Source organism: Liolophura sinensis, chromosome 6 (genome assembly GCF_032854445.1).
Source record: "Liolophura sinensis isolate JHLJ2023 chromosome 6, CUHK_Ljap_v2, whole genome shotgun sequence".
NCBI classification, from domain to species: Eukaryota; Metazoa; Mollusca; class Polyplacophora; order Chitonida; family Chitonidae; genus Liolophura; species Liolophura sinensis.
The window spans coordinates 46,778,758-46,794,679 of NC_088300.1; the positions used below are offsets into that span (position 1 = coordinate 46,778,758).

The window sequence follows — 15,922 nt, forward strand, 5'->3', positions numbered from 1 at the left end:
AGATAACAGTGGCTGTGTTATCATCACGGACACATGTAGTGCTCCGGTACGCCTCTCTCTTGGTACCTCCATCGCTGTGCTGAGTTGTACTTTGGGAACACAAGATAACAAACTATCAAAAGTCCATTCTTCTACACAAAAGGGTCAAAAGCTAACAAAGCTGTTGAAGACAATACACGAACATAATAACTCGATCTGCTGTACATATGTATACATAGTTTGTGCAGTGATATGTGTATTATCGTGCATGCATGAAGACAACTGACGGTTTTATACGGAATCTAAAACGACTCTCCCATGGGTCGAGATTTGATTGCGACACTGTGTCTGGTAGCCACGTTTTCAGGTAAGATAAATGCTCAATGCCAAAAATTCAGGAGCGATTTTAACCGTGAGACTGCAGATTTTTTTATATTGTTTATTAAGTGCATTGCCATGCATGGCATACATGTTACCAACAAAATGGCACCTTCATACCCAATCCCATGCGTATGCTATGCAGATTGGCTTCAGTGGATAAAGAGACATATAATTACAGTCTTATCTTCCATAACTCAACTAGCGAAACTCTTAATTGAATATCTTGTTATGTTACGTGTGACCATTTGTCACCTATCACACTATCGTCGCTGCTCTGGTTTTACTCTCTGTTCAGTACGTCTTTAATTATAACGTAATAAGTCTGGGCAATAGTTCCGTTTTTGTTTTTCGTGAAATGACTTTTTCTGTCAAAAATTTCAGATTGAAATGTATTATAATATAATGCAATTAGGTAATGAGGTGTTCTCAGACGTTGACAGTAATTGAGCCAAATTAATGCATGCGAGAACATGCCCGGCTTTTGATCAAGGTAAATATCAAGGGACTATACACCCGTCTTTTGGTACAGTATAAGCAGCAAGGAGTTCTACGGTCGTCTTTTGGTACAATGTAATACAGCAAGAAATACTACGACTGTCTTGTGGTATGCAATGTAAGTAGCAAGGAACTCTATATATATGACCGGCGTTTGGTAACCTGCCATGTAAAAAGCAAAGAAGCCAACACACGGCCGGCTTTTTGGGTTGAAAGATGTCCTTTGTTGTTCTTTATTTCGACGTGTACAATATAACATCCGGGATGCAGGAAAACCCAATTTTACGAACGTTTAAAAGAAGGCAATTATGTGTTAAAAAAGCTAAGAAAATTTAATCCCAAATGACGTCAGTGTCTCCAACAATTCTGTCAAATAAATGAAACTTGAAGTTACTTCGAAAAGCCAACATTGATGCCGAAACTGCCATCGCTTGTTGTCCAATGTGGGACTGCCCGTCTTTAATGAAACAGACCAGCAAGTGTTTGTAATATTCACTGAAACTCCAAGACTCCGTCTACGCATCTTACTCAAAATGTAATGTGATAATCCTTGGAGAAATTCGTCACTAAAAAACACCGTAGAAAAATAGTTGCTTTTGGATCATTTCTGGATTAATAAACATGTAACAAGTAATATATATATATATAAATAGTGTGTGCCAAAGAGAACTACTAACTTTATGCATGTATGCATATACATGTACACTTCAGTATAAAAAAATTGCTCTGTGCGAGATGCGGTCCGTAAGCTACATAACAGTTGTAAATAAATTTTGTTACACGCTATGCAACAAAAACATTAATGATGAAAAAATATTGTATCGTTGACACCGGAACTGATTTAGGCCTATATAACATAAACCTGTTGGAGTTGTTCTTTGTACTGTTTCATAAGAGCAGACACAAGATGATTAGCCCTCTCGCTTCATAGTTTATCGAACAATGGCCTTAGTTCGTAGGTTTACAACCAGGAAGTAATCTCGTTTCTTGATCTAAGCTGTATGACCAAACAGATATCAATGACTGGCATATAGTGGTGTGCACTATGCTGGTAATCTTTATGCCCACATGCAGCAAGTTGATATATAACCTATCAATATATAAGACCACACAGACTTATCTATATTTGTAAGCTTACCCATGAATGCATATAATTCGAATGGCCAGTCTTCTTCAAGAAAGTTGGAAGACTTGACTTCTGAGTCTATTTGAAACTTCACTGAGAAATATTTAGATTGCCTACAGGCACATAAAAGTGCTCTTACCAGCAATGTGGTGATAAGACCAATAGCCATTATTTATTCATTGGTTAGGTGTTTTACGCCATACTCAAGAATATTTAAGATATACAACGGCGGCCAGCATTATGGTGTATATATATATATATATATATATATATATATATATATATATATATATATATATATATATACATATATATATATATGGTGGGAGAAAAAGCGGACAGAGCCCAGGGGAAACCCACGACCATCCCTTGCTGTCAGACCTTCTCATAGGCCTACATGTACAACCAGAGAGGATGCCAAATTGAGTTGAATTTGAACTCACACTGTCCGTATCGCCCTGGTTCATTGTTAGTGTAACGTGCTAGCAAGTTAACCACTCGGCCACGGATGCCCCCACCAATTTCTAAAATTAATGAGGTTTACTGTTGTGCGGAAACACTGGCGTCACATGCAGAAACCTAATCTGACCAATCACGTGAGATTTATATTCCTGAATTTCTATTTATTTGGTTTATCTGATAGGTGTTTTACCCCGTGCTAAAGAATATTTCACTTATACGACGGCGGCCAGCATTATATGGTGGTAGGGAAACACGGCGGATCCCGGAGAAAGCCCATGATCATCCACAGGTTGTTGGCCAGAGAACTGGAAAGCCATGTAGCATGCGCTGGACTTGAACTTGATCGCATCGGTGAGAGGCTCCTAGGTCACTCCTGGCGCGCTAACCACCTCGGCCACGGAAGTACTTCTTTCTAGACTTGTTAACCAAATGTGCTCATGTCAGCCTTCCTAGGTAATCCTACACGGCCTATAATAGGCACTGGAGGGCTAGGCCTGTATTGGGAACTCTTCTACGATAGAAGTACAGAAACTGCCATTCGACGAAGATTGTGGCGGGAGGAGTATTATGGTTCGAAGCTATGTTTATTGCTGTCTCTGAACAGTCATCATTTTACATTAACAGTTACTATGATTAACAGATTTGATAAGAATGCAGAACTATTCGGAACATTGTGTTGTAACACCCCTAACAGTGAAATTGTTTTGTTTCATTTTGCTGTGCTTAGTTACTGGCTCATTTAACTCCACGTAGTTCTGGATGACTTTTCTTTCTGGCACTCGCATAGTCATACCTAGCTCCCATTGACCCCTGAAGGAACCATCGTAAAATTTCGGAAAACAGTCGATTACTAACCTCAGTTTACGATGCTTAGCGTCTCAGGGCACCTGACTGTTAAAGTCCTGAGCTATCGATCATCCCAAAGGTTCGTCCATCTAGATTGTCTCAGTATGACATTTTAAAATTTTGACAATCATCGGCTGTTTCCCAGGCCGCGCGATTGCAAACGATGGGCATGTTGTGTCCGAGGATGGTGAATATGAAGGGCAACCATCTTTATGAAGTTCAAACGAGAGGAGGAGTTGAACTTGCTGAACTATGGATTGATATTTACCTTTAGGGTGATTGACATCCCGGGATTTCAGGTGCCCAGAGATGCTAAGATTTGAAAGGAATAACTAAACAGGCCGGGGAGGTTAGTAATCGACTGTTTTCTGAAATTTTACAGTGGGGTCAGTGGGAGCCATCCATGACTATGTGAGTCCTGGGTTAAGCTCCACTTATCTCTACAACTTTGGTAACACTACTGGGTAGAGCTATGCAAGGTTCTATTTGATTTTCTTGGAGTAAAGCAAGAGTTCTGCAAACTCGCACCTCAGGCACTTTTCTCATGTCTCCTGAGAAAGTACAGACCATCACCAATATGCAGGCTACAATTTCGATGCCCTTACCTTTATTCCTTAGGAGATCGCTGGCCTTAAAGATCATCGCCCCATGTTAAAACGAAACTTTTCCGTAATGATGGTCGTGGTGAGTGTAAACAGTGTTGCCTCAGTGTATGGAGAGCTCTCACCGAGTCTGCCTTAACATAGTTCATTTTGAAGCCTACAATTGCTGCAATATTTTACTGACACAGATGTAAACTACTAGTCAAAGAACTAGTCCACCTGTGTGGTCAAAAGTCATTTATTCAATTCCTCAAAAATTTGAAGCAGGGCCAAATGCTACTTAAGTCACTAGTCATTGCTTACGTACGGGACAATATCAGGGATTCTACCAATCAATTTGCTGCAGAGAGGCCACATAGCCAGCTTGCCATGGCTTTAGACACCCAGGTTTTAAAGGATACATGAAAAGGAACTATAAGACAAATATTATGTTTCTATGCCAAATGAAGAAAACTATGCCCCAGAAGTTTTGTTAAAACAATTTCGTTTTTAGGGTAATTTTTATATCTGTTAATTACCCCTCTATATTATGCATATTTCCCGTCAGTGGTTGGATTTTTTCAGAAATTATTCGTTGATCTTGCTTGGAACTTGGTGAACAGATATCCCAGATATGCCTCGAGCCCGGTGATCAGTGTGGCAAGGTGACATGTACACAGATACTGCATGGCTTATTCGGGCTAGCATTCTGTCTGTTTCCCACACCCCCTCCCCCATTCAGCCAGACCCCGTCCGGTCTGTCCCCCAGAGTGTTTTCTCAAACAGGGATCATCGTTGACTTCACCGCTTCAAGCTGTTTAACTTCCTGACTGACTGCTGGGGCCTTAAGAAAAATGTACTTTGAAGCCGTTTTTACGCCCCCCGCCCCCCCCCCCCACAAAAAATTTGTTTGTACTCTTATATGTTATTGCAAGTGATAATCTGCACATTTAGAAATAAAACCAAAGTGTTTCCTGTATCCTTTAATTTTGTGAAATGACCAAGTCAATTTTTTTGTAGCCTGCTTATGGTAGTCGGCTAAATGACCTTTTTTAGCTAACAGAAGTTAGACGGCCACAGAATTTTGGTAAAAAGGGGCCCCAGGACAGCTGCCTATCTAATCCAGCAGGAAAATCACTTACCTTTAGAAATCAACCCTGTCTTAAAGTTTGGTACACACTCTTGTCACAAGTCATCAGCTTGTAAAAATATATTTGAAGGTCGAATAATATGAATAATATGTCTTTGTATTTATAACTTGATGCAGAGTCGTGTCACTATAATCAGTGCTCTTGTGAGCTGACGAAGGCTTTATACATTCATCTGAATGACAACTGGACGAACCCTAGATATATTCCTTTACCTCCGTAATATTGTGTGGGTGTAAAGCCTAGTTCATCAAGTCTACCTACTTATTTGATTATCTGAGATTCACCACAGCATAAAATATTTAACAGCTTTGTTAGTGTCTCCCATGTGTAGTTCATTTTGGTTACTGGTACCTACCTTTGTCTTTATCAGCATCTCAGAATCATCTTCATTTCTGAACTGACACATTTTCAGCATGAATAATTGGTCAGTATTCATATTTTACATAAAGAGAACCCTATTGGTAATGAGTTCTTGTTTTATTTCCAGCTACCTTGGCACAGCTGGACTGTGACTTTGAACAGGGTGACATTTGTCAGTGGACACAGGTCCCTAAAGGTCAGGATGAGCTGGACTGGAACATCTTGAAAGGAGCAACAAGCTCCCATGGAACTGGACCATCAAATGACCATACCACAGGAAGTATGTATTTACATCATATAAGGTTACAATCTGCTTCACTAGGAGAGCTTGAAGGAGGAAACTTTGTAAACATTTTTGTATTGATTACATGAAAAACTGAAAAAATTAAGTCTACACCTGTCCATACTCTCATATTAATAGAATGTTTACAATTCTGACCTAACTTCATAGTGCTTTTATTTCTTGATTTGTTGTTAGAATTGAAAACACCATCTTTTGGCTGGATGTATGTACACGTAAGTTCTAGGTCTGGGGGATTAAAAAAACTTGCTTTTAAGCTGCTCGGACACATGAGTTGCGGGTTCAAGCCCCACTTTGGACAGGGAATTTGTAGATTCCCCTACTCTCACTGTTTGTGAGGTTTTCCTGACAATACAGTCCAAGGCACCCAAATGGCTTTTGGCAAGGTGCTACGTTTGTTGAAGACCACTTGTCTTCACCAATATGGTCTGCATATCTGTACATCACATGCAGGAAAGTTGGTCACATGTGGGAAAATTGGTCACTGGTGGGAAAATTGGTCATATGTGGGAATGGTTGATTTTATACCTCTGGCACACCAGTTTTTCCACTTATGATTTTCGTTATATAAGTGAAAAATTGTTCATCTTCTTGTTGAACAGCAATGAAATGAACAAGTATATAAAATAATAATGCTCTGCGCCATATACATGTAGATATTTGAAATTTACCTGTTGTTTGAAAACTATTGCTTGCATCCCTACATAACAAAGATTGTCAGGTAATTTGTAATTCGTCTTTTTTTGGAATTCAATAACTGTGGGTTGTTAGTGAGTTTACCATAAGCATGCATATATTTGTATGTTTTTGCCTTTTGTTTTTGGCTTGTATTTGCAGGAAATGTATAATTGTGTTATTGCAGTGACATGGTTGTGACATTGCTGATGTGGCCTAAAACACTAATCAGTCACTCTTCATGTTTTAGCTGGCTTCTACATCTATTTGGAGACCACTGTGAGGAAAGAAAATGCTCGCGCTCAACTGCTCAGCCCATCCGTATCCCTGTCAACCAATCAGACACGCTGTTTCTCGTTTTGGTACCATATGTATGGACCTGATGTAGGAGCACTGAACATTTACACGCAATCTGGCACACAACCAGTCCTGTTATGGACCAGGAAGGGCACAAAAGGCAACAAATGGTTACAGGCAAAGGTGGATATATCGACAACACAGGCAGCAAATCTTCAGGTATAGGCTTTGACTGTGTTATTAGAATATCACAATGCAACATGCACTATGTCAATGTGTCTTTTAATTTAATTGGTTTTGTTTGTTTATTCATCATAATATATGAATAAACAGCTGAAGAATGCTGGGAATAACTTTGATGTGAATGGCAGGAATTAAGTCCACAGATGTATGATTTGTAGTGTTTATTGATTGCTGATTGCAGCAGGTAAGATACTAGATTAAGAAGGTGGTGTCAGAAGACTTTTCATGAAGATGACAAAATAATACCTTGTTTGAAAGAGAAGACAACACCAGGCTAAACATATATACATCGATAAATTATCCCACATGAAGTTTAAGAACATAACATTTTGTCTGTGATGTTGAGATATTGTAGTTTAAAGTAAGCAAATTTGCACATATTGAAAAAATCAAAAAATTACACACAAAAAAATGCCATTTTGATCTATCCCTCTGCCTGAAAAATTCAGGTTATGTTGTTTATTGTCTTTTTTTTTTCAATATTGAAACGTCAACAGTGTGTCTTCTCAGTTCGCTTGGAGTATCTTTTTTGGCCTTAATTATGGTGTGACATGCCCATGTGCAAATAGTGTCAAATGGTGTCAAAATAACCTTGAAAGGTGATTCAGTGAACAAGTGGTTAGTGTACTAGCACTGCACAATGATTTAGGAGCCTCCCACCAATGCTCTCCATGGTGTCATACGCGTGAATTGAGATTTTCTAGCAGCCTATTGAACTATTTATTAAACTGTTTATTAAACTAAAGCTCTTAATTTAGGTAATTTTGGAAGGTGTTGTTGGTCATGGTTGGAATGGTGATATTGGTATTGATGATGTCACCCTTTCTTCCCAGTCTTGCAAAGCCCCAGGTAAATAAAATTTTCTCTTGCTGTCATTTGTCAGTAAATTTGATTACATGTGCCGAAGATCATAGATTCTGTGATATGCATATTGAGATACTTACCAGCAGCACTCGTCTGTACATCTAGTTTCAGAGGAAAATGTCAGTGAAAAAACTTACTAATTTAAAATATTTTTACCCAGCTATAACCAGTAAATATTTTAAATACTTTGTTAAATGTGTTTGGTTTTCAATACATAAATGAACTCAACATTAATGCTTAGTATTTCTTCAAGAAGTAAGGACCTTCATCAGTGCTTGTGCAGTTTGCAGGTGAACTCTCTTTAGTATAGACACACATAAGAAAAACAAGGCCATCTTAATTTCTTCAGCTACTGAGATTTCACCGACCAACTCTGTTCCTGTGGCCACACAATGTGACTTTGAGGACAAGAAACTGTGTGGTTGGACACCTGATAAAAACGGTGATCATGTGGACTGGAGGTGGCACACTGGAGGGACAGGGACAAAAGGTACAGGACCTGCTGCAGATCATACCTACAGGACAGCTAAAGGTAATGTATATTGGGTGCAAACTAATTTTGTACAGGTGATAGTGGATAACAACAGGCTCTTTGATAGATCTAAGATAGGTTTTAAATATACAGCATCACTTTCTTTACAACATTAGTCTTAGTGACTCCAATGAACTCAATGATTTCTCATTCCTTGAACTTAAAAGCAACTAATTAAGAAGTCATATGCTGTCTTTATGGTATTCAGCTTCTGTGACAATATTGTTTGTAATATTTCTCTACAATTACAATCCAAGTTTATTTCAATTTGGTTTTGAGATTCACTTCAAAGACCTTAATAACTGATTACATTTTCATGTTTATGTTTTCGTCACTTTGCCGTCTTAGCTTTTTAACACATAATTTCAGTTGCCTGTGTCATATCCCCAGAAATTTTGAACGATGTTTTGTCAAATAATCAAGAAATATACTAACTGGTTGGAGTTGAACTGGTTACTAACTGGTGATTGTCTCCCTGTCCATTCACTGCCTTCTTAGCGGGGCCGTTTTACAAAAGTAAAAAATATGGCTGTGAAATTTCACTATGTCGTTAAGTCTGCTCATCTATCTGCACTAGAATACATCAGGGCTGTCCAAAGCCACAAGCACTGTAGTTACGAAATGAGTTCATAGTGCTGTCCTCAAGTCTGAGGAACCTTGTAATATATGCTTACGAGTGGGAGGTACTGTGTATGTACATATCCCGCATCTGACAAAATACTCCACTTGTCATTGGACAGAAACAGTTACGTTGGGGATGTGTATATTCCATGTCCTGCAAGTGATGTCAGGTGTGTCTGCTGACTATCTCCCTTTTGCTTATAATACATTGGTCTTTTGCGCTGAATTGATCCGTCCTTTGTAGAAAAAATTTGTTCAGTTGTAACTCAGTGGTAGGATATAGTTTGATGAGTCCACCAATCACTGAGTAACCATGTATCTACTAATGTGGACCAATTTCGCAGGTCATTATCTATACATTGAGACGTCTCTCGGGCGGACCAATTCTACTGCTCAGCTGACATCTCCCACTTATCAAGGAAGCCGCACCCAGTGTTTTCAGTTCTGGTACAGCATGAATGGAGTCAATGTACAGACCCTGAATATCTACACCAAGACTGGCTCTGACCTTGGGCCTGCTGTGTGGAGCCTAAGTGGACACCAAGGGGACCAGTGGCAGACGGCGCAGATCACGCTGCCTAAAGGGGGAAACTTCCAGGTTAGTGCAGATTTGTGCTCTCAAGACCTTTATAAGCTTCCATCCATTTCATAATAAGACAGCCCACAGTAATTCTTCTTTTATTTCATGGAATTATTCACCCTGCTTTACAGACTGTACTACAGAAGGATTATATAAAGCTGGTGAAAAACAAGTTGAAGTTATCTGTGATTTACGTTTTAATATGAAATCAGTAGAATAGGTTAGGTGATTAGTTCATGAAAAATTGCATTAAATTAATGCTGATTTTCTGTAGTTTTGTTGTTGCTGACTTATTACTTACACTTGACTCGTCTGACTACACTTCACTGATCAAGTGGCTACAGCATCCATCCCATTAACAATAAATGTTAACACTGAGAGTTTGCATTTTGCAAATTAGCAACATTAGAACATGTACTTTCTGTGGGCACAAGGTCAAGTAAAGGTCAGCCTGTTTTTGATATATTATGACTCAGGAGCCGGTGTTTTGTTTGGCGTCTTTGGTATGACATTCCAGCGATGCAGCACTAGAAAGTTATAATGAAAATCCTGACTATCGTTCATGAAGAAACTGAAAAAGGTTAATACATCAAATGAAAGCATTGATAATGTAGATAAAAGACATTTGGATTTATTTCAATTATTGTTCACATTCTATGTAAAGAAAGTCTTGTACATGAAACAAACATGGTATCATTCAGTAAATCTGATTTAAGGGGAATTCATTTTCCTATAGAGGAAAAATCATCTTAATAGGCCTCAAAAGAACTACACTTTTAAAGGTATGAAGTATTTCTGCAAGCCCTTCTGCAAGACGTCTGGCTCAGAATGAAGAGGTAAATTTGAAGTTTTTGTATCTTGGTGTTGTAGATTGTCGTTGAAGGTATCAAAGGACATGGTCAGAAGGGTGACATAGCAATCGATGATGTGAGTCTTAACCCTGGAGCCTGCCCTGATCTAGGTAAAGATGTAGAAAACAATGACTCATTAAATGGAAGTTAGTGGCCGTGCAGATATGTGCTGCAAAGAGCACTACACTTATTCATAGTTCTTCATGGAGTGATAATCTTAAGTGTTGATGATTTGCAGTGCTGAACATGTGCAACATAGGGCATCTTCATGGTTAAACACCAGCATTGTTAAACATCTACAATGTTAAATGTATGTGTATGTATTGTTAAGCAGCTATAATGTCAAAGGTATGTGTATGTATTTTTAAACATCAACAGTGTTAAAGGTATGTGTATGTATTGTTAAATATCTGCAGTGTTGAAGGTATGTGTATGTATTGTTAAATATCTGCAATGTTAAAGGTATGTGTATTCATTGATAAATATCTGCAATGTTAAAGGTATGTATTGTTAAACATTTACAGTGTTAATCAGTTGGGGTGGGGGTGGGTCTGTGGCTCAGCTTGTTAGCACGCTAGCGCAGTGTAATGACCCAGATGGTCGTGGGTTTCCTGTGGGTTCTGCCCGGTTTCCCGCAGGTTCTGCATGGTTTTCTCCCACCATAATGCGATGCTGTCGTCATATAAGTGAAATATTCTTAAGTATGGCGTAAAACACCAGTCACATAAATAAATAAATAAAACAGTGTTAATGGTATGCGTATGTATTGTTAAACATCTACAATGTTAAATGTCCGCATTGTGCCATTATATGGTGATGTGACAGAGTAGTACCCCTTGGACTGTCGGCCTGTCCTGATGTACAGGATGTACTCACCATCTGAGAGGATTTAGCCGTCCACTTCTGTAGTGTGCTTTAGTCAGTCTGTCCTCTCCTCAGGGGGAGATGTCAGCATTTGTAAGTAACAAATGCCTTTTCAAAAATGTAGTTGAAACTTGATGTATATGCACATTTATTCATACATTTGGGATTAGATAATGGCCAAGTTGTGCAGGTGCTTGTCGTTCAGTTGTTATTTCTTGAGAGGTGTGAGTTCAATCCCAGTCTTTGACTGTGAATTTCTAAATTTGGCTGATGTGGCCTTGGTGACATTAAAACGGTAGACGGTACTTGTGTGGCCATTTGTGTGGAATAACATTCATGGAAGACCGGCTGCCTACCACAAGAACAGTGTACACATCTATACATCACATGTGGGGAAATTTGTCCGTAACTTGCCATAGTTTGTTGGTTTCACCTAGCCATTTCATCCAAAATAATGTGTATCAATTGCACTGAAAATTGCTCTTTCATTTGTGAAAATGCGGAGGAATTAGGGTATGTCCTAGCAGCTGTTGATGTTTATCATTTCTGTGTGCTGCAGGATCCTGCAACTTTGAGAGTGGCTTTTGTACCTGGACTAATGACCAGTCTGGTGTGAATTTTGACTGGGTCAGGTTGACTGGGAGGACAGCCACCACTGGGACAGGTCCAGGTGCTGACCACACCTTGAACAGTGGTGCAGGTAAAAATCTCTTTTTGCGCGATTGTTATCATAATAATGTGGGATTAATTTTTTACTTTATTAGACTATTCCAAAAACTTCTGGGCTAAATCCAGAGAACTTACGTCAAAATGTAAAATTTCATCACAATGCTTAGTTTAATTTTGGTTATGAAAGTTGAAAGGCTTTTGTATATTTATTCAGGTAACATTGATGATGGGGCTCAACATTCAATATTAAAAAGCTCTGAAATCATATTTTAGAGAAGCTCTGAAATCATATTTTAGAGTTTGACTTAAATCAAATCTGTCGGCTTTGTGGAGTTACACCCTTAAACTGATTTTCAGTGGATTAGTAGATTCGATTATATTGGTAGAACGTTAGACTTTGGCAGTTGTACAGTTGATGCTCTTGTGCTGCAGGAACGTATGCTTACATGGAGTCAGACGGTCGTCAGCCTAACGACGTGGCCCGTTTGGTCAGCACTACTCTTAGTCCATTTTCACGTGGCTGCTTTTCCTTCTGGTACCACATGTATGGTGCGAACATCGGCACCCTGGCAGTGATACTAACCCCCATATCTGGGCCCCGTACTGTCCTCTGGCAGCTTTCTGGTCAGCAGCAGAACAAGTGGATGTCAGCATCCATACCTCTAGACAGCCACACCACCACCGTCACCTTCCAAGTAATATTATACCAATTAGCCTTATCGCTAGTTTTACACTGTAGCTTTATTGTACCTATCAAAGGGAGATGAACGATTTTTCTCCCATAAATCCCTGCAATAAAAGTGAAAAATTCCTTAGTATGTAGCATCAGAAAGAAAGTAAATAATGTCAAATGCATTTTGTTTCATTACGTTTTTGTCTGAGTATACTGTAAATGCCTTTTATTCGCGGGCATAAACTTTCGCAGATTTGGTAAGAATACATGTTTGCGGGAATCTGATAAATGAAAATCAAACTTTATTACAGAAACGTCAAGTAATAAAACAACTCAAGCATTCAAGTAACAGCGTTATCATTTAAACCTGTTTGTACCTGTAAGATGTGACAAAAATTCTGTACATTACAGTAACTTGATCACACATAGGAAGTTAATCCTCCTAAGCTTTTAATCTTTTGACGATGAAGCCGTTGCCTGCTGTGTGAGCAAATATTTGTGTCACTCACTCTGGGAGACGACGAAGGATTAAATGTGATACATATAAATCCCACTGTTTAATTCTCATGCATCAGCAGTGTGAGTGAAACTACGAGTAAACTGTGGCAGATTTCAGTAATTTCTCAGAAATCATTGTTATGAAAAGGAAGTTTGAAGTGCGGATGCGTCCGAAAGGTGATCTGACTGGAAGGCAAGTACAGTCAATAAAAAAAAAACAGCCTCTCTCTTCGTATGTATATCGTATCGCGTACACACGCCCAGTACAAATTATCGATTTGTATGTCTCTAACTGCGGCAACAAATCAACAATAACAACATCACAGTGTGGCGACACTTAGACGGAGGTAAGCCTCCTTTATGAAATCAAGATTAACTGACAATCAATTAAGCTGGATTTGTGAAAGTTGGAATATATTTTAAGTAAGTATTTCTAATAAACGTGTTTGAAAAAGTATTAGAGCTGTAGTGCTTGTTAATGAATTTATACCTCTAACGCATGCTACATTAATAAATTTCTTAAATGGGTTTTATATTCGATGGCACCTTTTTTCACGGAAATTTGTTTGCCATGAATCCGCGAAAGTTAGCTTCAGGCGAATAAAAAGGCATTTACAGTATTCAATATCACAGATTGGTATGGTCTCAGAAGCGGAGAAATGTTTTAGGTTCAGAGGCTTTCGAGGCTGGGGACGCCTTAATTAGTTTTGGTCAGATGGAATGTAATTCGCATATGCCAGCAGCAAAGAAAAGAACCATATTGCTGGTAATTTCAGTTTGTTAATAGATCAGCCAGATCAGAGAACGTAGTGACGAGCTGGCATACATGTAGAAATGTCCCTCCAAGATGGCTTCCAACAGTTTGTCATACTAGCCCTGTATTCTGGCTTGTGTATGTAAAAACATAAAAGTAGTAAAATACACTGCAATGAAATACTGGTTAAACTTACTCGATTCTGGTGTTTCTTGTTTTCAGATTCAGATAGAAGGAACGATTGGCAATGGGATCAAAGGGGACATAGCCATTGATGACTTGTCCTATACCTCCAGGAAATGTTCATGTAAGATCTACAGACAGGGGCGAGTCCTGAATGATCTTGTGAATATCGTAACGTAATGGCTTAAAGTTCAATACCATCTTTAAATTTTTTTCCTTATAGACAGATAAATAAATAGATCTTTATTATGTTGGACCAATTAGTACTTGAGCATATCCTATTTCGTCTAATTTTTGGGACGCTTGGTCTGGTCTTTTTTTAGCCTGTTTGCATGTAATTGTTGCAGACATACTGAGTTCCTTTTTTCTCACGTGGTTAGACCGTGTAATGAACAACATACTCAATTTTTGGGACACTTGGTCTGGTCTTTTTTTAACCTGTCTGCATGTAATTGTTGCAGACATACTGAGTTCCTTTTTTCTTACATGGTTAGACCGTGTAATGAACAACATACTCATCTTTATTTTTCTTTCTACTTTGAGCACTACTTATGTTTGTCCCAAAAATTAGAAGAATTAGGGTATACTTTCAATAGCATAACCTAACATGGTGAACAATAGTCGGCGAAATCACTTGTAGTCACTTTGCACAACTGATACATCCTCAGGGATTTGTACTTCTGACAACAGCTGAGAATTTTTGTTCATATAAAGAACATCCATCTGAAGCATTCCAGGTCTTTAGTAAATATTTTTTACTTAATCCTCCATAATATCTTGAAGGATATGGATTTTTGAAGATTAATTCATGTGGTTGCAGATTCACCGGCTGCAGCTAAACCCGCCTCAGTTACAACAGCAGCCACAACTGTCCCGACCACTGCAAAACCAACAACAACGGCTGCCAAACGAACCACAAAGAAAACATCTTCTCAAGGTTTGGCTCTATGTTACAGTGATACATGTACATACAGCGTACCTGTACTCTGGATTCCTTATAGTCCTTGAAAGTGCTTGAATTTTTTGAAAGGTTTCAAGAACTTAAAAAATGTGTGGAAAAGTTTAGTTTATGACAAGTCCTTGGTGGTTTCCTCTGTCAGTTAAATGGCCAGCCATTCTGGGTGTGCAGAATTCTTCAAATTAAAGTAAAACTCAGTCAAGTAAGTAAGCCCATGATTTCGCACTGCCTAAAGGATACAGTATTTTGCTGTACTGGTAAAACTATGATTTTTTTTTTTTTTTTCACTAGTTACGTCACTAAAACCTGACTGTGACTTTGAGAAGGACTGGTGCTTGTGGACCCAACTCACCAATGATAATTTTAACTGGACAAGGAAGTCAGGGTCTACCCACACAAGCAACACAGGACCCAGTACAGACCACACCACAGGAAGTGAGTGCAGTACATATATATATGATGCACGCAGCTGTGGGAAAGAACTCCTCCCACTTCAAACGTTTTTGCTTTAAATTCTCTCGTCTATTGCTAATGACATAACTTGGTGGGACAGACCTTAGCAGTGGCCATAAAATCACTTGTTTGCTCATCGGCAACTGACTGTAGAATTGAAATATATTCTTAGTTGACCACTATTCAGTTTTGAAAAATATGGAAAATACTTTCACATATTTGTGTTGAAAGATATTCAAATATTTGAATACTGTGGTAGGCTTTATGAACCACACTGAAGGTATCTCGGAACTCTGACATCACGTCTTTTTTTTCCCTTATGTTCTCCAGAAGGAAGGAATTTTTTTGAATATTATTTCAGTAATGTTTTACTCATGGGTAAAAAAAAATTACTCCAACATTCAGTGTTGTGATTGGACTTGGAAAAACTTCCTCTCAGAGCTCCTAAACTCTAATAGTACGGTCCATTAAGCCCACCTAAGAATTCAGTTTGCATACCTTTAACCCTTTTGTCAAAAATCTGAA

General features: G+C 38.6%; 1 protein-coding gene across 1 annotated transcript in view; it reads left to right on the plus strand.

Moving 5' to 3' along the window:
* The first annotated feature begins 226 nt into the window (after positions 1-226).
* The window catches only part of LOC135467268 (MAM and LDL-receptor class A domain-containing protein 2-like), a 147,268-nt gene continuing 131,572 nt past the window's right edge, over positions 227-15,922 (plus strand). Inside the window, 12 exon segments of the mRNA XM_064745034.1 lie at positions 227-346; positions 5,509-5,661; positions 6,608-6,873; positions 7,656-7,746; positions 8,111-8,293; positions 9,259-9,512; positions 10,365-10,491; positions 11,769-11,909; positions 12,311-12,573; positions 14,026-14,110; positions 14,807-14,923; positions 15,236-15,379. Of these exon segments, the coding sequence (XP_064601104.1) occupies positions 298-346; positions 5,509-5,661; positions 6,608-6,873; positions 7,656-7,746; positions 8,111-8,293; positions 9,259-9,512; positions 10,365-10,491; positions 11,769-11,909; positions 12,311-12,573; positions 14,026-14,110; positions 14,807-14,923; positions 15,236-15,379 (1,873 nt within the window). The 5' untranslated portion in view covers positions 227-297.